The sequence below is a fragment of the Bubalus kerabau genome, chromosome 2 (genome assembly GCF_029407905.1).
Source record: "Bubalus kerabau isolate K-KA32 ecotype Philippines breed swamp buffalo chromosome 2, PCC_UOA_SB_1v2, whole genome shotgun sequence".
NCBI classification, from domain to species: domain Eukaryota; kingdom Metazoa; phylum Chordata; class Mammalia; order Artiodactyla; family Bovidae; genus Bubalus; species Bubalus kerabau.
The window spans coordinates 181,089,546-181,113,965 of NC_073625.1; the positions used below are offsets into that span (position 1 = coordinate 181,089,546).

The following is a 24,420-nucleotide window of genomic DNA, read 5'->3' on the forward strand; positions in this document are numbered from 1 at the left end:
CAGTTTTTAAGCCCAGTGAAAATCACATAGTCACTGCAAGAACATATTCTAAATTTTCATTAACCAGAATTAATTAGTCTTAGTGAAAGTCATTCAGTCGTGTCTGACTCTTTGTGACCCCATGGACTATGTATATGTAGTCCATGGAATTCTCCGGGCCAGAATACTGAAGTGGGTAGTGATTCCCTTCTCCAGGGGATCTTCCTAACCTAGGAATCGAACCCAGGTCTTCTACATTGCTGGCAGATTTGTTACCAGCTGAGCCATCAGGGAAGCCCAAACCAGAATAAATACACTGACCAATACAGCACTCACAGCCACGTGGGGCCACTGAGCACCTGAATTATGGCTAGTCCAAATTGAGATGTACTCAAAGCATAATGGGTCAAAGATTCAATTTTTTTAAAACTGTGAATGCTATAATAATATTTTCATCAAGTGAGATAATGCACTCAAGATGGCAGAGTAGAAGGATGTATGCTCATCTTCTCCTGCGAGAACACCAAAATTGCAACTAGCTGCTGAAAAACCATTGACAGGACAATGTTGGATTCCACCAAAAAAAGGCCATTCAGGTATGACCTAAATCAAATCCCTTATAATTATACAGTGGAAGTGACAAATAGATTCAAGGGATTAGATCTGATAGACAGCGTGCCTGAAGAACTATGAACGGAGGTTTGTAACACTGCACAGGTGAACATTAAGGCAGTGATCAAAACCATCCCCAAGAAAAAGAAATGCAAAAAGGCAAAACGGCTGTCTGAGGAGGCCTTACAAATAGCTGAGAAAAGAAGAGACGCTGAAGGCAAAGGAGAAAAGGAAAAATATACCCATCATACCAACTGCAGAGTTCCAAAGAATAGCAAGAAGAGATAAGAAGGCCTTTCTAAGTGAACAGTGCAAAGAAATAGAGGAAAAAAATAGAATGGGAAAGACTAGAGATCTCTTCAAGAAAATCAGAGATACCAAGGGAACATTTCATGCAAAGATGGGCACAATAAAGGACAGAAACTGTATGGACCTAACAGAAGCAGAAGATATTAAGAAGACATGGCAAGAACATACAGAAGAACTATACAAAAAAGATCTTCATGACTCAGATAACTACAATGGTGTGATCACTCACCTAGAGCCAGACATCTTAGACTGCAAAGTCAAATGGGTCTTTAGGAAGCATCACTATGAACAAAGGTAGTGGAGGTGATGGAAATCCAGGTGAGCTATTTCAAATCCTAAAAGATGATGCTATTATAGCATTGCACTCAATAAGCAAATTTGGAAAACAGCAGTGGCCACAGGGCTGGAAAAGGTCAGATTTCATTCCAATGCCAAAGAATGTTCAAACCACCGCACACTTGCACTCATTTCACATGTTGGCAAAGTAATGCTCAAAATTCTCCAAGCTAGACTTCAACAGTACTTGAACCATGAACTTCCAGATGTTCAAGCTGGATTTAGAAAAGTCAAAGGAGTTGGAGATCAAATTGCCAACATCCGCTGGATCACAGAAAAATCAAAAGAATTCCAGAAAAACATCTACTTCTGCTTCATTGACTATACTGTGTGGATCACAACAAACTGTGGAAAATTCTTCAAGAGATGGGAATACCAGACCACCTATCTACCTCCTGTGAAACCTATATGCACGTCAAGAAGCAACAGTTAAAACTAGACATGGAAAAATGGACTGGTTCAAAATTGAGAAGGAGTACATCAAGGCTGTATATTGTCACCCTGCTTATTTAACTGATATGCAGAGTGCATCATGTGAAATCCTGGGCTGGATGAAGCAAAAGCTGGAATGAAGATTACCAGAAGTATCAATAACTTTAGAGATGCAGATGACACCACCCTTATGGCAGAAAGCAAAGAATAACCAAAGAGCCTCTTGGTAAAAGCGAAAGAGGCGAGTGAAAAAGCTGGCGTAAAACTCAACATTCAAAAAACCAAGACCATGGCATCCAGTCCAATAACTTCAATGGAAACAATGGAAACTGATTTTCTTGCCCTCCAAAGTCACTACAGATGGCAAATGCAATCATGAAATTAAAAGATGCTTGCTCCTTGGAAGAAAAGCTATAACTAACCTTGATAGCATAATAAAGAGCAGAAACATCAGTTTGCTGACAAAGATCCATATAGTCAAAGCTATGGTTTTCCAGTAGTTATTTATGCTGGATGTGAGAGCTGTACCATAAAGAAGGCTGAGTGATGAAGAATCGATGCTTTTGAACTGTAATGTTGGAGAAGACTCTTGAGAATTCCTTGGATTGCAAGGAGATCAAACCAGTCAATCCTAAAGGAAATCAATCCTAAATATTCACTGGAAGGACTGATGCTGAAGCTGAAACTCCAATCCTTTGGTCACCTCATGCAAAGATCCGACTCTTTGGAAAAGACTCTGATGCCGGGAAAGATTGAAGGCAGGAGGAGAAGGGGACGAGAGAGGATGAGATGGTTGGATGGCATCATCGACTCAATGGACATGAGTTTGAGCAAGTTATGGGAGATAGTGGGAAGCTGTAGGAGGACAGGGAAGCCTGGTGTGCTGCAGTCCACGGGGCCTCAGAGTCAGGCATGACTGAGCAAATGAACAACAAAAAAGAGATAAATAGAATATATTAATTTTATCTGTTTCTTTTTACTTTATTAATGTGACTTCCAGAAAATTTTACACATAGGTGGTTCATATTATATTTCTATTGGACAGAGCTACACTAGAATATCTCAGGCCTATCTCTTCCAATATGAAAAGTCAGAAAGAAAAATACAAACTTTCATAAAATGATTACTTCTCTTAAATATCTAGTGTTAGAAGTATAATGGCACCCCACTTCAGTACTCTTGCCTAGAAAATCCATGGACAGAGGAGCCTGGTAAGTTGCAGTCCATGGGGTCGCTAAGAGTCGGGAACGACTGAGCGACTTCCCTTTCACTTTTCACTTTCATGCATTGGAGAAGGAAATGGCAACCCACTCCAGTGTTCTTGCCTGGAGAACCCCAGGGACGGGGAAGCCTGGTGGGCTGCCGTCTCTGGGGTCGCACAGAGTCGGGCATGACTGAAGTGACTTAGCAGCAGCAGTAGCAGAGGTATCTTAAAGCCAATTATTTTTAAGCCTTTTTTTCCCCCACTAGCCACTGTCACTATTTTTTTTTTGAAAACCAGAGCTTTCTCTTATTAATATAACATATAGCATTTTAACTATTCTGGTGGAGCATGTGTGTGCATTATTTGCTCAGTCATATCTGACTCTTTGCAACCCACCAGGCTCTTTTAGTCATGGAATTCTCCAGGCAAGAACACTGGAATGGGTAGCCATTCCCGTCTCCAGGGGAATCTTCTCGACCCAGAGATCAAATATGGGTCTCCTGCATTGTAGGCAGATTCTTTACCATTCTAGTAGAGTGGGTGGAATTATTTCAACAATACAAATCACAACAAGGTGGTTAAAAGTAAAGAAATAATTAAGAAAGTAATTTATGTCATGGAGATAAAAATAAAAGCCAAGGGTGGGCAGCTAATGTGTGAGAATAGGGAAAAGGCTGGGGACTGGGGACTAAATTCAAATCCTCCTTTGGCTTTGTGGTATATAATCCTTGGGCTTCAAGAAAATAACTTTTCTATATAGTGAGATTACTGAGAAGAATATGATACAAAGCAACAAGTGTTCTTTTTTTAATTTTCCAAAGAACCCCAAAATGAAGTTATGCCACTGTATGCATCAATTTTTACCACACTCTCCATTAGAGTAAACTCCAAATATGTCAGTGCAGACAACAGCTCTGCAGCATTTACACTAAAGAAACATCTTGAAAGACAGCCCATCAGTGGTATAGCTCCCAGTAAGACCTTATCACTACTGTGTCTCTGTCATCATAAACTTTTAAACAGTAAATCTGAGCCAATTCAATTAAGTATATGATAATTCTACCAAGACAGTAGGTTAACATTTGTGTTAGGATCATCTTTTTTTCATAAGGAAAATGGTGCCTTTAAAAATATAATATATATTCAAATCTGAACAATATCACACAGCCCATCTAAATACTTCAAGAGGAAAACATATACAATGCAGGCTTTACTTTTCTCGCATACAATGTATAAGCTAAATATTCTACATTCTGAGCTGGCTTAAAATTTTAATTTTTTTCAAATGTTCTTAATGTTCTCTAAGACTTCCCTGAATGTTTCCTTTTCGCTCACTGTATTATTTGGACAGGAGGGAAAGTAGCAAGTGATTATTTTCCCTCTACACAGAAATGACCTTATGTTTTAGTGATTATTCTGATGTTTTCCTATGCTTATACAACCATCACTCTGTCTTTGCATCTAATAAAGTACTTACAACTGTTTAACAACTGTACTTTTAAATTTAATATATTTTAATATTTGATAGAACAAACATCACCCTCATAAAAAATGTTGCCTGGTACCATTCAAAATCCTTCCACATGAATTTTAGAATCATCCTGCAAAGTTTTCAAAATGTAACAGACAACAAATTATGTGGATAACCATTTGGAAAAAAATATAGATCTCTATCAAATTCCTTGTACCAAAAGAATTTTCAGATCAAATATATTAACAAGAAGTTATAAAGCATTAGAAGAAATCTTGGCTTATGTAAGTCTTTATGGTATGACAACAAAGATAAAAACCTTAAAGAAAAATTAACAGAGTTAAGCCATTCTAAAAACTGTCTGTAAAACAACTGTATTTTCATAAAAATTACTAGGCAAAATTAAGGTAAACTGGGAAAACACACACAATTGCAACAAAACAGCAAAGAGTTAATATATTCAATGTATATATTAAGACCTCTTTCATAGTATAATATAAATATGCTTTAAAAATAAGCAAGGGACAGAAATAATTTACAGAAGAATGGAAAGTCATAAGTAGATAAAAAATGCTCAGCCTCATTCATAATTAAAGATGCAAATTAAAACAAATAATCAGATACCATTTTTTTCCACCTATCAGATTGGCAAAGACAAGCCTAAAAGTAGGGGAAATTAAAAGAAATATTTAAATAAATAATAGTGCTCAATAATGACAAAGTGTGAGGAAACATACATTCTCAAACACTGCTGGTGAAAGTGTGCATCAGTACCTCTTTGAAGATTACTTTGACAATATGCATTAGAATCTTTAAGAATGTATGACTACTTTGATGCAGTAATCTTATTTCTAGGGCCATTTCCTAAGAAAATAAATGGACATAAACACCTAAATATTTAAATAAGGATGTTCACCCAAGCTCTACTTAAGAGTGAAAAAAATAAAAACCTAAAAATTCTACAATAAAATACTGGTTATATGAATTAAGGCATTTAATGGTAGACTAAGCTTCTATACAATCATTATGACTCATATATGCTGACATGTCTTATTTAAAGAGGAAAATTTTTAACTGGTGAAAATTAAATAAAATATTGTAAAATGTTTAGCATACTGCCTGTCACATTGTAAGCAAATAATTTGCACTTTTACATAATGTTTCATGAAAAATTTCAAATGTATATAAATATGGAAAAAGATGATGAACCCTTAAACATTCATCACCTAGCTTCAACAATTATCAACTTTTTGCTATTTTCAGTAATTTTTTAAGTTCGCAACTATTCCTCCATTCCCATACACACATATACAGTTTTTCCTACCAAATGTACATGAATGCAATGTACACTGCAGACAAGCACAGAAAAAGGCAGAGGAAATTTACATGCAAATGCTAATTATGGTAAATCTCTAAAAGGATGGAATTATGAATGATTTTATTTAATTCTCATTTTCTCAGTTTTCTAAAATGAACATGTTTTATGTCATTTTAATAGCTGACCAAAACAAAAAAACTCAAGCAAATATATGACTCAAAGGGTGAAAAGTTCGTCGGAACTCCACTTTTCTTTTTCTTTTTTTCACCATGCAGCTTGTGGGATCTTAGTTATCGAACCAGGGTTGAACCCAGGCCCACAGCAATAAAAACACTGAGTACTAGCCATTGGACTGCCAGGGAATTCCCTGAACTCCACTTTTAGATGTTAAAAAATATAAAAGAAAAAATTTTTTATCATTTTTTTTTTTTTAAATTTGGGGTATAAGTGTGGCTGTTAATGGAGAAGGCATGGCACCCCACTCCAGTACTCTTGCCTGGAAAATCCCATGGATGGAGGAGCCTGATGGGCTGCAGTCCATGGGGTCGCGAAGAGTCGGACACGACTGAGCGACTTCCCTTTCACTTTTCACTTTCATGCATTGGAGAAGGAAATGGCAACCCACTCCAGTGTTCTTGCCTGGAGAATCCCAGGGATGGGGGAGCCTGGTGAGCTACCATCTATGGGGTCGCACAGAGTCGGACACGACTGAAGCAACTTAGCAGCAGCAGTGGCTGTTAAGGGCTTCCCAGGTGGCACTAGTGGTAGAGAACCTGCCTGCCAAGACAGGAGACATTAGAAACATGGGTTCAATCCCTAGGTCAGGAAGATCCCCTGGAGAAGCGCATGGCAATCCACTCCAGTATTCTTGCCTGGAGAATCCCATGGGCAGAGCATCCCAGCGGGCTACAGTCCATACAGTCCCAATGAGTCAGACATGACTAAAGCCACTTAGCGTGCATTTGGCTATTGATATCCATTTATCCAATCTACAAAGTTTTCTACTCTTATTGTTCAATGATGATTCACTTATCAACAAAATACAATGTTTCAACCTTAAGTGGAATTCAAAACATTATTTCACACAACTTGGGAAATTTGAAAAGATTAGATATTAAATTATTTAAGAAGTGTTTTAGTCTGTTAACATAACAGTGGTATGTTTAATTTTTTTAAGTCCTAACCTGCTGGGAAATAAGATAATATCTATAATTTGCTTTGCAATATTTCAGCCAAAAAAAAGTAGAGAAGAATGAAATAAAATTGGCAAAATGAGTTGCTGTTCAATGAATATAGAGCCTTACTCTTGTAAGTTGAAAAGTTTTAGAGATTTGTTACACAAAAATGGACATATAGTTAATACTCTACTGTACTCTTTAAAATGGTTAAAACTATGTTTTAATATTTTTTACCACCAATTTTTCAGAGAAGGCAATGGCACCCCACTCCAGTACTTTTGCCCGGAAAACCCCATGGATGGAGGAGCCTGGTAGGCTGCAGTCCATGGGGTCGCTAGAGTCGGACACGACTGAGCAACTTCACTTTCACTTTTCACTTTCATGCACTGGAGAAGGAAATGGCAACCCACTCCAGTGTTCTTGCCTGGAGAATCCCAGGGACGGGGAAGCCTGGTGGGCTGCCGTCTATGGGGTCGCACAGTGTCGGACACGACTGAAGCAACTTAGCAGCAGCAGCAGCAGCAGCAACCACCAATTTTTAAGATTGGCAAAATGACAACTATTAATGCTGGGTAATGGGTATATAGAAATTTCTTTTAAGAACTTTTTTTTTAAATGAGGACCAGCGAGTACTGCTAAGGGAGAAAGACATAAAAGTAACAGTTTTTCCTTAATCAGAGCAGTTTTAGTTTAAACAAAACTATCAGAAGAGTTCAAATACAGAAAACAAATGTTGGCTTTTTAAAGCCTTCTTACTCTAGCTCTAGCTGAATTATGGTAAATAAAAATCTCATTTTTTCTAACAATGAAGCTTTAATTATGTTGAGTAATCACAATAGCAAATTAAAAAAAAGGATCTACGATCAACAATAAGCATACTACATAGAAGAATAATTGAGAACTTAAAAACTAGGACTCAATTTTCTTTTTTGCCCACCTGAAGCCTATAATATCTTATAGCTATTTATGTTTGTACAGTGCTTTAGCATTCAGGTAAAAATAAAAAAACCTCTGGTCTACACTTTCAGGATTTTATTGGCCCACTTTGGCTGCATAGCTTGCTGCAGCCTGGTAAATAATTTTGATCCTTTAGATTGCTGTGGGCCCCTTGTGCCATTCTGAGTGGAGTCACTAACAGCAGAGCCATTCATGGCAGTTTACTAGCCCACTGATATCTGAGGGTAGATGATTAAAAGCCAATATATTACTAAGATTTGGAGCAGCAAATAATGCAGACTGTTTTTTACCTTTTTTAATTCGTCCCTCTAGCTCTTCTTAATTTCTCTGGTAATTCCCTCTTCTATAAAACTGAGATTTCTACCAACCTTGACAAATTATCATGATATTAAACAGACAACATATAATAACATATTCTGGATAACTACATTCAGAAGACGTGTTAAGACAGTGTCTAGCACATTGCAGTTGTTGTTGTTCAGTCACTAAGTCCTATCTGACTCTCTCTAACCCCACAGTCATAAATATTCATTACCTTTTATGTTCACTTCCCTTTTGATCTTGGTTTTTAATTGAAAAAGCAAACAAACTGAATATATTCCAAGAAGAAAACTCCTAAATTAGGTAGCTAATTTTTTGTTTTGCTTAAGCCATCAGTTCTTCATTTAAAAAGTTTCTAGTAATGTTGTAAAAAGTGTTTCTGTTCCCACAAAGATACTGCTTTTTGTTAGCGTGAATCTTTCAGCATTTGTGTTCAAACAGGCTGACTGGCCGAAGCTCCCTGGCTGAGGACCTCAGCTAAGGCACCCCCAACTATCAGAGATGGAACAAGACACAGACAGAAGTGGGGCCAAGGCAAGAGCCAGAAACAGCCTGAATAAGTAAGTCAGAGCCAGAAAGAAATGGAAAAGGAGACAGAGAGCAGAGGTAGAGAGAGAAAGGAAGAGAGAGTGAAATCAAAGTATGGAGTGAGCAGGAGAAAGCAAGTCAGTGACAGACTGAGAGAACAAGAAAGAGCCCAAGTGAGGGAGGAAGGAACCAGCGAAGGAAAGCAGCAAGCAAAGAGCAGTGGGCGTGAGGACAGGGGTGAGCACGGTGAGCACACGGCGCTGCATTTTTTAAGCTGGTTCAAATTTAATCGAAACCTCTCTGCCTCTCATTATTCCAAAAAATGTCTTAAACTTACCTGAATTATCTCCGATTGTTCAGCTAGAGCCTTTCTTTGTGCCTCCAGAGAAGACACCTGTTGCTGATAAAGCAAGCGCTGCTTCTCCCAGTCCAGTGATTTCTGACGAAATTCCTGAAGAGGCAATTAAGGTACTTAACTTCTAAGTGCTTCCCCTCGCTGTCACCACCTTCCAGATTCACTTTTACTTTAATTTTTCCCCAGGTCCCTGGGTACACATGCACCTTTCTCCACAGCAGGAGCCCCATTACTCACTTAACTGATAGAACTGTAGAGTAATACTAAATTCCTTACATACTGTGCCTCTGGATATCTGCCTTTCTAAATTTAACACACTAATGGTGAAGAGTACGAAACACAGATACTAAACACTGGGTTCAAGATGATTTTCTAAGATCTGCTGCCACCTAAGGGTTGTTATAATTTTTTAGTGATTTTTCAGAAAACTGATGTTAAGATAATGAAAATTTCAAAATATGATTATACTTATCACTCACTACCCAAATTCTTGATATCCAAACCCAGGAACTGAACAGATTCAAACAAATGGTCAGAGAAATCCCTGGGGAGCCCAATTCTCATCAGAGTCTAAAATTCAGGAACCAGACAGATTCAGTTAACACAGTATCCTTTGATATCCAAATTTTTATTATTTCAACAGATCTATAAAGACATGAATAATAAAAAATATCTGTATTAAATTTTAACAGATATCTATAACCCAAAGCCAAAGAGTTCAAAATTAATGATGGATCAATAATAACTTCAAGTTGCATGATCAAGAAAATGAGCCCAATATTCATGAAAACGAGGCAAATCAAAGGGAAAGGAAACTCAGTCTTTCTATCACTGTCCTCCAAGAGTCTCAACCCCAGTTTCCTTTCCCTTTGATTTGCCTCGTTTTCATGAATATTGGGCTCATTTTCTTGATCGTGCAACTTGAAGCTTAAGGTAATTACTGTTCACCAGCTGATATTCACTTACTCATTGTTTCTACCACATATATTCCAGGTACTGTTCTAGTGCTAGGGATACAATATTTAACAACAACAACAAAAAAATTCTAGCCCCACTCACTTGGAGGGAGACAGGCAACACATTATTGTACAGTAATTAGATAGCAATACGGTCATCTGTCAGTATCTGTGGAGGACTGGTTCTAGACCTCTGTGGTTACTAATCCACAGATGATCACCTCCCTTATAAGAAATGGTATGTTATTCACATGTAACTAATGTGCATCCTCCCACAGACTTGAAATCATTTCTAAGTTACTTACAATGCCTAACACAATGTAAACACTGTGTAAATAGCTATAAATACAATGTAAATGCTTGTGCATAACAAATTCAAGGTCTGCTTTTTGGAACTTTCTGGACTTTGCTTTTCCCAGAATATTTTAGATCCACAGTTGGTTAAATCCACGATGCAAAACTATAGATACAGAGAGCCAACTGTACCCATTCTGGGGAAAATCGAGCATGGAGTACTCAGAGTTGGTGGTTGCAGTTTGCAAAAGGAGTGGTTAGATTGAGTAACATGAAAGTAAACACCAGGGAGATGGAGATGAAGTTATACTATTCTGAGAGGTACAAGGCCTTGATGTGGAAGCATCTTGTCATGTTCAAGGATGAGCAAGAAGCTTGGTGTGGCTGCAGGGGAGTGAGTAAAAGGGAAAAAAAAGGAAGGGAAAGGTCAGAGTTAATAGGCAGTGAGACTCTGCAGGTCATTATGATAACTTCACCTTTTAGGAGAAACTACTGTAAATTTATGTACAGGAGAGAACATGATTTAACTTAAACCAAACAGAATCATTCTGGATGCTGTGCTGAGAAGAGAGAAATCATGGGTGACTCCAAGGCTTTTAGGCTTCAGCAATCTGACGAATGGAATTACATTAACTAAAACAGAAATGGTGCTGGAAGATGAGGTAGAAAAAAGTCAGGGCCTTTATTTCAGACATGTCAAGTTTGAGACAGCTTTAGATACCGTATGGAGATGTGAAATGGGAAGTTGGAAATTGTTCTGTAGCCAAAAGTCAAGACTAGATATAGGAATATAGGAATTATCAACATATACACAGTGCTTACAGAGCAGGCAATGGCGCCCCACTCCAGTACTCTTGCCTGGAAAATCCCATAGACGGAGGAGTCTGGTAGGATGCAGTCCATGGGGTCGCTGAATTGGACACGACTGGGTGACTTCACTTTCACTTTTCACTCTCATGCATTGGAGAAGGAAATGGCAACCCACTCCAGTGTTCTTGCCTGGAGAATCCCAGGGATGGGGGAGCCTGGTGGGCTGCCGTCTATGGGGTCGCACAGAGTTGGACACGACTGAGGCGACTTAGCAGCAGCAGCAGCAACACAGTGCTTAAAACTATGAGACTGAATGTATCACCAAGGGAGTGGCCTCGACAGAAAAAAGAAGAGGTACAACAACACAGCTGTAGGGTGTTCCAATGATAAAAGGTTGGGGAGAAAAAATAATTGAGAAGGAGTGGCAAACAAGGTAGGAGAAAACCCAGCAAAGTGCAATTGTTCTCCAAGCCAAATCCAGAAAGCCAAATCCAGCTGAGTCCAATGCTGCAGACAGGATATGGAAGATGAGGGTGGACATAGGCTTCAGTAATGCAAATTCACTGGTGACCTCCATGCCAATAGCTTCTTCAGAGGAGAGAAAGGCTTACTGAGTGAGTGTAAGAAAAATGGAAGGAAAGGAACTAGAGACAAAATAGTGGGCCTTAGAAAGCATCATTACAAACAAAGCTAGTGGAGGTGATGGAATGCCAGTTGAGCTATTTCAAATCCTGAATGATGATGCTGTGAAAGTGCTACACTTAATATGCCAGCAAATTTGGAAAACTCAGCAGTGGCCACAGGACTGGAAAAGATCAGTTTTCATTCCAATCCCAAAGAAAGGCAATGCCAAAGAATGCTCAAACTACCGCACAATTGCACTCACCTCATATGCTAGTCAAGTAATGCTCAAAATTCTCCAAGCCAGGCTTCAGCAATACGTGAACTGTGAACTTCCTGATGTTCTAGATGGTTTTAGAAAAGGCAGAGGAACCAGAGATCAAATTGCCAACATCCGCTGGATCATGGTAAAAGCAAGAGAATTCCAGGAAAACATCTATTTCTGCTTTATTGACTATGCCAAAGCCTTTGACTGTGTGGATCACAATAAACTGTGGAAAATTCTGAAAGAGATGGGAATAGTGGACCACCTGACCTGCCTCTTGAGAAACCTGTATGCAGGTCAGGAAGCAACAGTTAGAACTGGACATGGAACAACAGACTGGTTCCAAATAGGAAAAGGAGTACGTCAAGGCTGTATATTGTCACCCTGCTTATTTAACTTATATGCAGAGTACATAATGAGAAACGCTGAGCTGGAAGAAGCACAAGCTAGAATCAAGATTGCCGGGAGAAATATCAATAACCTCAGATATGCAGATGACACCACCCTTATGGCAGAAAGTGAAGAGGAACTCAAAAGCCTCTTGATGAAGGTGAAAGAGGAGAGGAAAAAGTTGGCTTAAAACTCAACATTCAGAAAACGAAGATCATGGCATCTGGTCCCATCACTTCATGGCAAATAGATGGGGAAACAGTGGAAACAGTGTCAGACTTTATTTTTTTGGGCTCCAAAACCACTGCAGATGGTGACTGCAGCCATGCAATTAAAAGACGCTTACTCCTTGGAAGGAAAGTTATGACCAACCTAGATAGCATATTCAAAAGCAGAGACATTACTTTGCCAACAAAGGTCCGTCTAGTCAAGGCTATGGTTTTTCCTGTGGTCATGTATGGATGTGAGAGTTGGGACTGTGAAGAAGGCTGAGCGCCGAAGAATTGATGCTTTTGAACTGTGGTGTTGGAGAAGACTCTTGAGAGTCCCTTGGACTGCAAGGAGACCCAACCAGTCCATTCTGAAGGAGATCAGCCCTGGGATTTCTTTGGAAGGACTGATGCTAAAGCTGAAACTCCAGTACTTTGGCCACCTCATGCGAAGAGTTGACTCATTGGAAAAGACTCTGATGCTGGGAGGAATTGGGGGCAGGAGGAGAAGGGGACGACAGAGGATGAGATGGCTGGATGGCATCACTGACTTGATGGACGTGAGTCTGAGTGAACTCCGGGAGTTGGTGATGGACAGGGAGGCCTGGCGTGCTGCGATTCATGGGGTCGCAAAGAGTCGGACACGACTGAGCAACTGAACTGAACTGAAAGTCATTTAGTTAAATGACTATTCAAACAACTTTAAACAACTTTATTTTTTATAAAATGAAGGAGAAAAAGGAGACTGTATCCAAAGAACAAAAATAGAGGTCAACAAAGGATATTTAAGAGGGGGGAAATTTGCATGTTGGTGGAAAATACCCAGTAGGGAGGAAGAACCTGAGGATACAGAATAGAGGAGCATTTCTGGAGTGGTGTTGTGGAAAGGGAACAGGGAGAGCATGGACAGATCCTTCAGGAGGAAGGCAAAGTATATATGGAAACAGTTGCAAATAGGAAGGCAGAAAGGCTGGAAGCTGTGAAAATTATCTTTTCATTGTTTCAGTTTTCTCAATGAAATATAAAGGTCATCACCCAGAAGTGAGGATGTGGGGCAAAGTGTTAAAAATTCAAGAAAAGACAAAGTATGAAACAGTCATTATGGAAAAATAAGGGGAGAGTGAAGAGAAATATGATTCTGGACAGCATGAGGACCCATCTGAGGTGAGTGAACACAAATTGAAAGTCAGACCAGTCAGCAAGATCGTATTTTTCTCCAGCCATGATCTGCCACAAATGACAGGTAGACAGTGGGGAGAAAGCTGGATTTAATGAGAGTTAAAGGAGGAGGCTAGTGGACCATAGTCAATGGGGTCGCAAAGAGTCGGACACGACTGAAGTGAAGCGACTAACTAAGCTATGACAAACCTAGACAGCATATTAAAAACCAGAAACATTATTTTGCCAACAAAGCTCCTTATAGTCAAAGCTCTGGTTTCCATAGTAGTCGTGTACGGATGTGAGACCTGAACCATAAAGAAGGTTGAGCACTGAAGAACTGATGCTTTTGAACTGTGGTGCTGGAGAAGACTCTTGAGAATTCCTTGGATTGCAAGGAGATCAAACCAGTCAATCCTAAAGGAAATGAACCCTGAATATTCGTTGGAAGGACTGATGCTGAAGCTGAAGCTCCAATACATTGGCCACCTGATGGAACCGATTCACTGGAAAAGACCCTGATACTGGGAAAGATTGAGGATAGGAGAAGGGGGCAACAGAGGATGAGATGGTTGGATGGTATCACTGACTCAATGGACATGAGATTGAGCAAACTCAGCGAGATGGTGAAGGACAGGGAAGCCCTGCAGTGCATGGGGTCACAAAGAGTTGGACACAACTGAGCCACTGAACAACAACAACAACAACAAAAAGAGAGGGCACAGGAATGGAAGGGGAATATAAGGAGTATAACCATGGGATAGAAGCTGGGTAAGGAGTGGTGAGTGCGGACATGAGGTAGGTATGGAGCAGTGACAAGTGGCCGGATCCAAGCACTTTAAGGAATGGGGAATCAGGTGATTATCGAGCATTAGGAATAAGAGGGAGCAAGCTGAAAAGACGGGGATGGTAGTCAGAAAGAACGGGATGCTTAAAAATGTGATTCTTGGAGGGTTGCAAGTATTGCTAGTGACAACACTTAAGGAACCACAATGGGAAAAGGGAAAAGAGACAGACAGGAGATCAAAATATCTCTGGAGGAAAGAACACCAATGAACCAAAGACCACAGTATTATAAGGATCATCCTTGTGGATACCAAAATCCTCAAGAATTATGGTAAGAGCAATGTTGGAGAGAATGACAGTCAACCATGGGAGCAATCAAGGATCAGAAGATGCCTAATTTGCCGGTATGTACATTGTTGTTGTTGTCGTTTAGTCACTATGTTGTGCCTGACTCCTGAGACGCCATGGACTGCAGCCCGCCAGTCTCCTCTGTCCATGGGATTTCCCAGGCAAGAATACTGGAATGGATTGCCATTTCCTTCTCCAAAGGATCTTCCCAACCCAGGGATGGAACCTGAGTCTCCTATGTTGACTGGCAGATTCTTTACTGCTGAGCCACCAGGGATGGTGGTATATGCTGATGACATGAAAATCAAAGATGGAGACTCTGAGGTATAAAGAAAACAGAATGGTCTGGAAGCAGTAATGGGGAATAAGAACATGAGGGGTTTTGTACAAAAACCCAGGTACCAGTGAAGAAGGCTGGAGAGAAAGCAAAATCTGATTCTAAGCTCTTTAAACATAGAAAAATATTGAGATGTAAAAAAATATTAAAAGTAGAAATTAAAATTCTAGGTAGAAATACTATAACAGTATTAGTGGGTGACAGGTCACCCTGAGTAGAAACATTGTAAATAATCATACAAAGATGCTAAACAATGTTTCTCAAATTAACATCAGCTGGGGAAGCTAGATAAAATGCAGAGTCCTAGCTCACATGCTATACTACTGGATCAGAATCTCTGGGAGACTAAAGAGGACCCTGGTTGACACTTAGGTACATTTGAGAACCAAGAGCATAGACAGAGGAGAGGAGTGGTGGATTCAACGGGGAAAAAGTGACAGGCCCATGCTGTTCTTGGTGGTGGTGTCTCAACTTCCTTAACTCCTCTGGGGAATCAAGATATACAATAATCATGGAGTTACTCAAACTTAACAAAAACTTAGCAAAGACGGAGGCAAGTGACTTATTATATCTAAATGGGAACTAAGAATAAATAATCTGATATGCAAAGTACTGTGTATAAAAAAGCCACATACCTTCAACACTTACTAAGCCCCTCTGTTAGGTGATAAATAAAACAAAGACAACACCCACAGAGGACAGCCAGTAGCTGGTATCAGTGTTCCTTAGTGCTGGCATTCGGGGTACAAATTCTTTCCTGTGTGGAATAGGCCCAGTCATGTTTGGTGTCCCTGGTTCCTCTGCCCCACTCTCCAGTTTCACTCCCAGTCATCTGACAACCAAAATAATGTCTCAAATATTTCCAATGCCCTCAAAGGATGGCACCACCCTCTTGAGAACTACTGACAGCTAGTAATCACAGGGAACCAGATGATGACAGGACAGCCTCCCACCTTTGAAATAGCTCAGTGGTAGTCCTGCAGGTGAGAGAAAACTGGCTTCATGAAATAGCACTATTAGAAACAGAGTTTTCCTACATGAAGGCTGACAATCACTACAAGCCAGTCAGGACTATGAACATACCTCTATTTTTCCAGTTAACCTCTCAATTTCAGACCGATCTTCCCTGTGATTTTTGGCATTTCCTCTGAAGTCTCTTACATGTTTTTTCTGTAGCTTTTCATAGCTTCTCTTCAGTCTGCTTAACTGTAAACACAGTTATTTCTAGACTTAAAATTTACGAATGTGTAAACAGTGCTGATAAAACAAACTGGCATTATGAAAGCACAAGTAGAGCTAACTACCATCCCTGAAAATAGAGAGCACGTTAGATAAAATACAAAACTCAAAACTACATAAACACCAGAAGAAAAAAAAAGTCAAATAAAAAATAAAGAGAAAAGTTTAACAAATAAATAAAACAAAGGTCTAATTTTTTTATTATAATATACAATAGCCCTGCACTTAGGGGCCCCACAACCCATCCTCACAATAAAAGCAGCAAATAAACACTCTTTTTCTTTTCTCCAGGCCTGTGGTTCTTGAAGCGTTCCCCAGTGGAACACTGATATTCACTATGCAGGAAAGGAATGCTTCGGAATTGAATAAAAAGTATTTTTTCGCCAATCTGAAGAATACAATTCAGTTAACTGGTAGAATTTTCTTACCTTTCTAATCTATCCCAAAATGCTTCTGAAACCTTTGAATCTTCCATTATTTAAAATCTACTGACTCAACTCAAAAATAAAACATTTAACATAAGCTTTTGGTATCAGCATTTCATGGTATTATACAAAAATAGCTCTATTTCTTTCAGATACTCAACCAAGAAACATATTTTAGAATCACTGTTGTAGGTAATATCAAATATATAAAAGGCAAAATTCTGGGTTTAAGAATAGAGAAAGATTTCTACCCCAATATCTTCCATGGAATATATACATCCACTTTATAAAGTAGAAACCAGCTCATTAACAAAATTCTCAAGGCTGAAGAGACAGAATTATACAATATATAATAGAATTAAAATCTTACTTCTTCATGTAGTTTCTTTAACTCTTGCTTATACTCCATGGCCATCTCTTGCTTGACTTTTTCATGTTTTTCTACCTGCTGACGCAACATTCCAATCTAAAAGCAGAGAGGTGGTAGTATTTTTCATTATTAGCATTGAAACAATTGCCCTGAAACATAAAAATAGAAAATAACCTTTGTACTTATCTGTAAAGACACGTTCTCAACTATACAACTTCTCAGGAAGTCAAATACCTAATTATTTAATAATTTATAACACTTCCAAAAAAATAAAAATAAGAAATTGTTCTAAAATTTCGAGGTTTAGATGAAAATTTGCTCTATCTCACTTATTCTTCCTAACCCTTTTTACCAGGAAAAAAAAAAAAAAAACCTCATAAAAAATTAACAAGTTACAAGAACCTTGGAATCTAAAAATATTGAGCAAAAATCTATGCGAGTTCAAGAATAAATTCTATAAAGCAAAGCACAGAATACTAACATTAGACAGAAAGACACCAGGAGGCTGAAAGCTCTTGTTATATACAGTCAACATTCATTTAGATTTACCCACAAATTTAGTGTTGTGCTAAGTCCTTCAGTAGTGTCTGACTCTCTGTGACTCTATGGACTGCAGCCCATCAAGCTCCTCTGTGCATGGGATTCTCCAGGCAAGTGGGTTGCCATTTCCTAATCCAGGGGATCTTCCCCACATATCTCCTGCATTAGCAGGTGGATTCTTTACCACTGAGCCACCTGGGAAGCCCTATTAGATAAATAGCTAAGACTAAAACTTAAGAATATGCCATAAAATGTTATTTAGACATAAAAGGAGAATGCCAAAAGAAAAAAAAAAAGGAGTTAAAGATACTGAAAGAACGGTCTTAGAGAAGCAAGAATCCTAGGTTCAGAGGAATAGGGCAGATGATCATTGTTTTTTCTTATGAGACTTATAGAACTATTTTTCTTTTCATTTATTATAAGAGTCAAGCATTAGAATAAAATGTGAAGAAACAATTGTTAAATTTTATTTATTTACCAGGGTCTGGTTCATAATAGTCAAGCAACAATATTTAAATTTCTTAAAGAAAGTATATTTCTTACTAGTACAAACAACTCCCTCACTCTCAGAAATAGGCATTAGGCAGAGAAAAAGAGGTCAAATTTTGAAAACTGTCAGTATGGATGATATCATGTTAACTACAATTTAGAATTTTTAAAGTGGTTTCTTAAACCGTAACTCAATCTTCACAACATGGGAACATAGGAATTATATCCTCATTTTGCACAGGATGAAACAGGTTCAGAGACGTTATTTTGTCCACCACCATTCAGGTGAAAAAATGCACAGCCAGGACTCCAAATCCCTTACTTGTTTCATTAGGTCTACCTGCTTTGTAGGGCATTAGAAGGTAACAGCAGCAGCAAGGTCCATTAAAACCAATCCAATCCAAACAGTGTAATCAGAAAACATATAAAGCATTCACTTATGAAATGAGTTGTTTATACTAGTACTCCTCCAAGTATGAGCTACAGATGGGCTGGACCTGGTCACAACAGCAATCCAACAGGAGCTAAGAACCTTGAAGTAGAATGTAAATCAATTATGTTACAAAAAACACTGCTTGGTGCAACTGACATTTTTATACAGCAAAACTTTCTGTGATGTGAAGGATGCAATACACTGATTTACATTCTGATGCAAGCGTTACCTCACCGTGAACCCGTCATTTGAGTAGCATTGGTTTATACCATGGGACTAACTGCTCCTAGGCCTGAAACTTGCAAACAAAAATGACAAAAACTTAAAGGCCTATATTCTAGTTCTTCTATCATATGCTGTTCAAGTAGATTAATAAATATATTACTACCAATAACAGTGAAATTACAATTTCACAGATCAACTCTATGGAACAGATTCTTATCATTAGTATTTGGTAAATGCACTTTACCTCTAGAAACTTAATCAACTTCCAGCAACCCAATCAATGAAGCAGCAAATCACTGACAGCTACATTTCTAAATATCTTTACGTCTTGATGCCCAAACTTGTAATCTTCAAATCCTTACAAAGGAGCCCATCTGCTCAATCCCATCAATTTCTTTTCAAGTGTTAAGTATGGGAATACCTCAGAAATACTGCAGATTCCTACCAGATCACCACAATAAAGCAAATTTTGTGATAAAATGAGTCATACAAATATTTTCGGTTTCCCAGCACAAATAAATGTTATGTTTGCACTGTCCTACAGTCAACTAAATGTGCAAGAACATTATGTCTAAAAAGCAGTGCATATATCTATCTTAATTTAAAAACATTGTATTGCTAAAAAAAAATGCTAACCATCATCAGAACCTTCAATAAGTCATAATCTTTATGCTGGTAGAGGATTTAAAATATTGCAAGAATCGAGTTTCCCTGGGGCCTCAGTGGTAAAGAATCCTCCTGCCAATGCAGGAAACACAGGTTTAATCCCTGATCTGGGAAGATCCCAGATCCTATGCACGGTACAACTAAACCCATGGGCCACAACTATTAAGACTACACATAAGAACTGTACCAAAAAGGTCTTAATGACCCAGATAACCACAATGGTATGGTCACTCACTTAGAGCCAGACATCCTGGAGTGTGAAGTCAAGTGGGCCTTAGGAAGCATCACTACAGAGTTAGTGGAGGTGATGGAATTACAGCAAAGCTATTTCAAATCCTAAAAGATGATACTGTTAAGTGCTGCACTCAATATGTCAGCAAATTTAGAAAACTCAGCAGTGGCCACAGGACTGGAAAACATTAGTTTTCATTCCAATTCCAAAGAAAGGCAATGCCAAAGAATGTTCAAATTACTGTACAATTGCACTTATTTCACACGCTAGCAAGATTACACTCAAAATTCTTCAAGTTAGACTTCAGCAGTATGTGAACCAAGAACTTCCAGATGTTCAAGCTGGATTTAGAAAAGGCAGAACCAGAGATAAAACTGCCAACATATGCTAGATTATAGAAAAAGCAAGGGAATTTCAAAAAACATCTACTTCTGCTTCATTGACTACGCTGAAGCCTTTGACTGTATGGATCACAACAAACTGGAAAATTCTTAAAGATGAGAATACCAGACCACCTGACCTGTCCCCTAAGAAACCTGTGTACAGGTCAAGAAGTAACAGTTAAAACTGGATATGGAACAACAGAGGGTTCAAAATTGGGAAAGGAGTACATCAAGGCTGTATATTGTCACCCTGCTTTATTTAACTTATATGCAGAGTACATCATGAGAAATGCTGGGTGACTCATAAGAAATGAATCACAAGCTGGAATCAAGATTGCCGGGATAAATATCAACAACCTCAGATACACAAATTACACCACCCTTATGGCAGAAAGCAAAGAATTAAAGAGCCTCTTAATGAAAGTGAAAGAAAACAGTGAAAAACCTGGCTTAAAACTCAACATTAAAAAAACTAAGATCATGGCATCTTGTCCCATCACTTCATGGTAAATAGATGAAGAAAAAGTGGAAACAGTGACAGATTTCATTCTCTTGGGCTCAAAAATTACTGCAGGTGGTAACTGCAGCCATGAAATTAAAAGATGCTTGCTCCTTGGAAGAAAAGCTATGACAAACCCAGACAACAAATAAAAAGCAGAGACATCACTTTGCTAACAAAGCTATGGCTTTTCCAGTAGTCATGTATAGTTGTGAGAGTTGGACCGTAAAGATGGTCCAACTAAAGAATTGATGCTTTTGTACTGTGGTGCTGGACAAGACACTTGAGGGTCCCTTGGAAAGCAAGGAGATCAAACCAGTCAGTCCTACAGGAAATCAACCATAAATATTCATTGGAAAGACTGATGCTGAAGCTGAAGCTCCAACACTTTGGCCACCTGATGCAACTGACTCACTGGAAAAGACTCTGATGCTGGGAAAGACTGAAGACAGGAGGAGAAGGAGGCAACAGAGGATGAAATGGCTGGATGGCATCACTGACTCAATGGACATGAGTTTGAACAAACTCAGGGAAATAGTGAAGGACAGGGAAGCCTGGCGTGCTGCAGACCATGATGTTGCAAAGACTCAGACATGACTGAGCAACTGAACAACCACCACCACCAGAGACCAGGAGCCACAGCTACTGAGCCCATGTGCCACAACTTCTGAAGCCCACGTGCTCTAGAGCCCATGCTCTACAACAAGAGGAGTCACAACAAAGAGAAGCCCATGCCCTGCAACTAGAGTAGCCCTTGCTCCCTGTAACTAGAGGAAAGCCTCCACAGCAACAAAGACCTAGCACAGCCGAAAGTAAATAAATAATCTGTTTAAAAAAAGCAATATTTAAGAATTACCAAAATTAGACACAGAGACATGAAGTGAGAAAATGCTGTTAGAAAAAAGATGCCTACACACTTGAGTTCAACTCAAGGTGGCCACAAACCTTCAATCTGTAAAAAATACAGTATCTCCAAAGTGCAATAAAGTGAAGCACAATAAAATGAAGTCTGTCTGTAGTGCGGTAGTGCCTGTGACATCAAAACTAAGCCACCGGAATAAATTTAAACAGCCCTGGAGTGACAAAATAGTCTCACGATTACACACAAGGGAATTTCTTTAATTCACAGAAACATACATGGGAGTTTCTAACAAAATAAACAACTTAGGTATCTACATATATAGATATGATCCTTGAACAACATAGGTCTGAGCTGCACAGATCCACCTATACGGGAATTTTTTTCAATAAACATGTGTTACATAGTGCACTATCCAAAGTTGGTTGAATCCACAGATTCAGAACTACAGATACAAGCGACAATGTTAGTCACTCAATCATGCCTGACTCCTTGTGACCCCATGGACTGTAGCCTGACAGGTTCCTGTGTCCATGGGATTTTCCATGTAAGAATACTGGAGTGGGTTGCCATTCCCTTCTCCAGAAAATCATCCTGACCCAGGGAATGAACTTGGGTCTCCTGCATTGCAGGCACATTCTTTACTGTCTGAGGCACCAGGAAAGCCCCAAGATAAAAGAGTCAACTGTAAAATTGTACACAGATTTTCAACTGCATGGGGGATTGGTGCCCCCTGACTCCCAGGTTGTTCAAGGGTTAACGGTACAGTGTTTAACTAGGAAACCACTATCACCTTAACTTACTCAATGGAACTACTTGTGTTTTGCCCCAGGAGAAATAAAGAAGTGGTAACTAAAGTAACTTACCAAGGAGCACTGACTCTACCTAAATTACAAATAAAAAAAAAAAAAAAATATATATATATATATATATGATAATCATTCCAGGCACTTTTTCAGTAACTTCAGTATCTTTTCATGAGATATAACTTTAAAATACATTCTCAAAAGTCTACCCAAATTTTAAAACAAATTCCAGTTTAGCAAGTGGCATCTCAGAACACAATCTAACATAGCCAATGTAACTAAGTACAGTTGACCCTTAAACAACATGGTTGAACTTCATGGGTCCACTTATATATAGATTTTTTTTCAATAAATACTACAGAGCTACATGAATTCATGAATGTGGACTCTCAGATAAAGAGAAAGAAAGTGAAAGTTATATAGCTCAATTGTGTGGGACTCTTTGCAACCCCATGGGCTGGAATTCTCCAGGCCATAATACTGGAGTGGGTAGCCTTTCCTTTCTCCAGGGGATTTTCCCAACCCAGGGATCGGACCCAGATCTACTGCACTGCAGCCAGATTCATTATCATTTGAGCCACCAGATAAAGAAGGCTGACTATAAAGTTCTATGTGGATCTTTGATTGCATTGGAGTCAATGCATCTAACCCCCACATTGTACAAGAGTCAACCGTACTGCTATGACCCAAACTGCAAAAGGTCAACCATTGACAGATTCTCTTGACAAGGAGAAAAACACTTCATGAAGCCTAACACTTTCCTTGTGACATGAAACAGTTCTAAGATATTCCTGATAAGTGCAGTACCATCAACAGAATCAAAATCTCAATGCATCCCTCACAGAAGTGCCCTTAAGAAGCAGAACAACAGCACTAATGAGTGGTGATCCTACTGGTAGGAAAGCCCATCCAAGTGGGACTTGGGACCAGTGTTTACCTACAGTCCTTCCAATCCTTCTGAGATTGGTATTTATGCCAGAAATTTAGGGGACATTCTTGCACTTATATATGTCTTCTGCTTCTCTTCCAATATTCAATGTTCTTTTTATTGTATCAGCTAAATTAAGAGAAATCAATTAGCAAATGTTATTAAACTTTTCCCAAAAATCATCAATAACACTGGGTGGTAAGATCATAAATAATATTTATTTTCTTCTTTTCTTTCTTTTCCCCTTTTCAACAAGTATAAATATACTTTTTTTTTTAATTTTCTGAGTTTTATTTTAAACCTAACCAAAAGAAGCAAATTGTTGAATCTGAGCTTAACTTTTTACACATACATAATACATAATCATACAATGTGGCCAAAAACAACATTCACTAACTCAGTGATTATTAACATGGGCATGTAATAGAATGATTGTGTGACTCCCTTTACATTTTCTTAAAGAAGTTACATATGTACTACATGTGACCAAGGTAACATGATCCTTGAAATATTAAAAACATTAACATTCTTATGCACTTTCACCAATGAATTTTTCTTCTGAAAAAAAAAAAAACAAACAAACAGAATTTGACATACAAATGCCTTCTATGCATTATAAAAAAAGAGCATTAACAATTCAAGATAGCGATGTAGGAAGATTCTGAACTCACCTCCCTCCTCAGATTCACTGGATCTACAGCTAAACATGGAACAATTTCTTCTCAGAAAAAAACTTAAAGCTTGGTTGAGGGACAGCTACATGTTGGACAAAAGAAAAGAAAACCATACAAAAACCTGTAGAGGACATGGAGACACAATCTCACCATAAATCTCACCCCTAGTGTAGCAACCATAACCAGAAGGGAACTCAAAACTCAGAGCTTCTCCTTGAGGAGCAAAGGGTTCAAACCTCACCTTGGGCATCCCAACTTTTAAGACATGCACTTGAGAGGTGAGCCCCCAAACATCTAATTTTTGAAAACCAATGGGTCTTGTGTCCCAAGATCCACAAAATGATAGCAACCTGAGAAACACCTCTTAGAGGGCTCATGTGCTTGGACTCACCCATTCCAGAGTCCAGCTCAGAGGCAGCCAACTGGGGCTAGACTTAAAGTGAGTAAGGCCCACCATTAAAACCTCAGCTAAAGGGAC

At 38.8% G+C, this 24,420-nt stretch overlaps 1 protein-coding gene across 12 annotated transcripts in view; it reads right to left on the minus strand.

Moving 5' to 3' along the window:
- The window catches only part of CEP63 (centrosomal protein 63), a 79,326-nt gene that overhangs the window by 33,478 nt on the left and 21,428 nt on the right, over nucleotides 1–24,420 (minus strand). For 11 of the 12 annotated variants that reach the window (XM_055569625.1, XM_055569622.1, XM_055569631.1 and 8 more), the window contains 3 exons: nucleotides 17,209–17,304; nucleotides 16,258–16,380; nucleotides 8,983–9,096 (listed from right to left, as the gene is read on the minus strand). In XM_055569625.1, the coding sequence (XP_055425600.1) occupies nucleotides 8,983–9,096; nucleotides 16,258–16,380; nucleotides 17,209–17,304 (333 nt within the window). The remainder of the gene's footprint in view (nucleotides 1–8,982; nucleotides 9,097–16,257; nucleotides 16,381–17,208; nucleotides 17,305–24,420) is intronic. The other variant, XM_055569623.1, reaches the window with a different exon arrangement.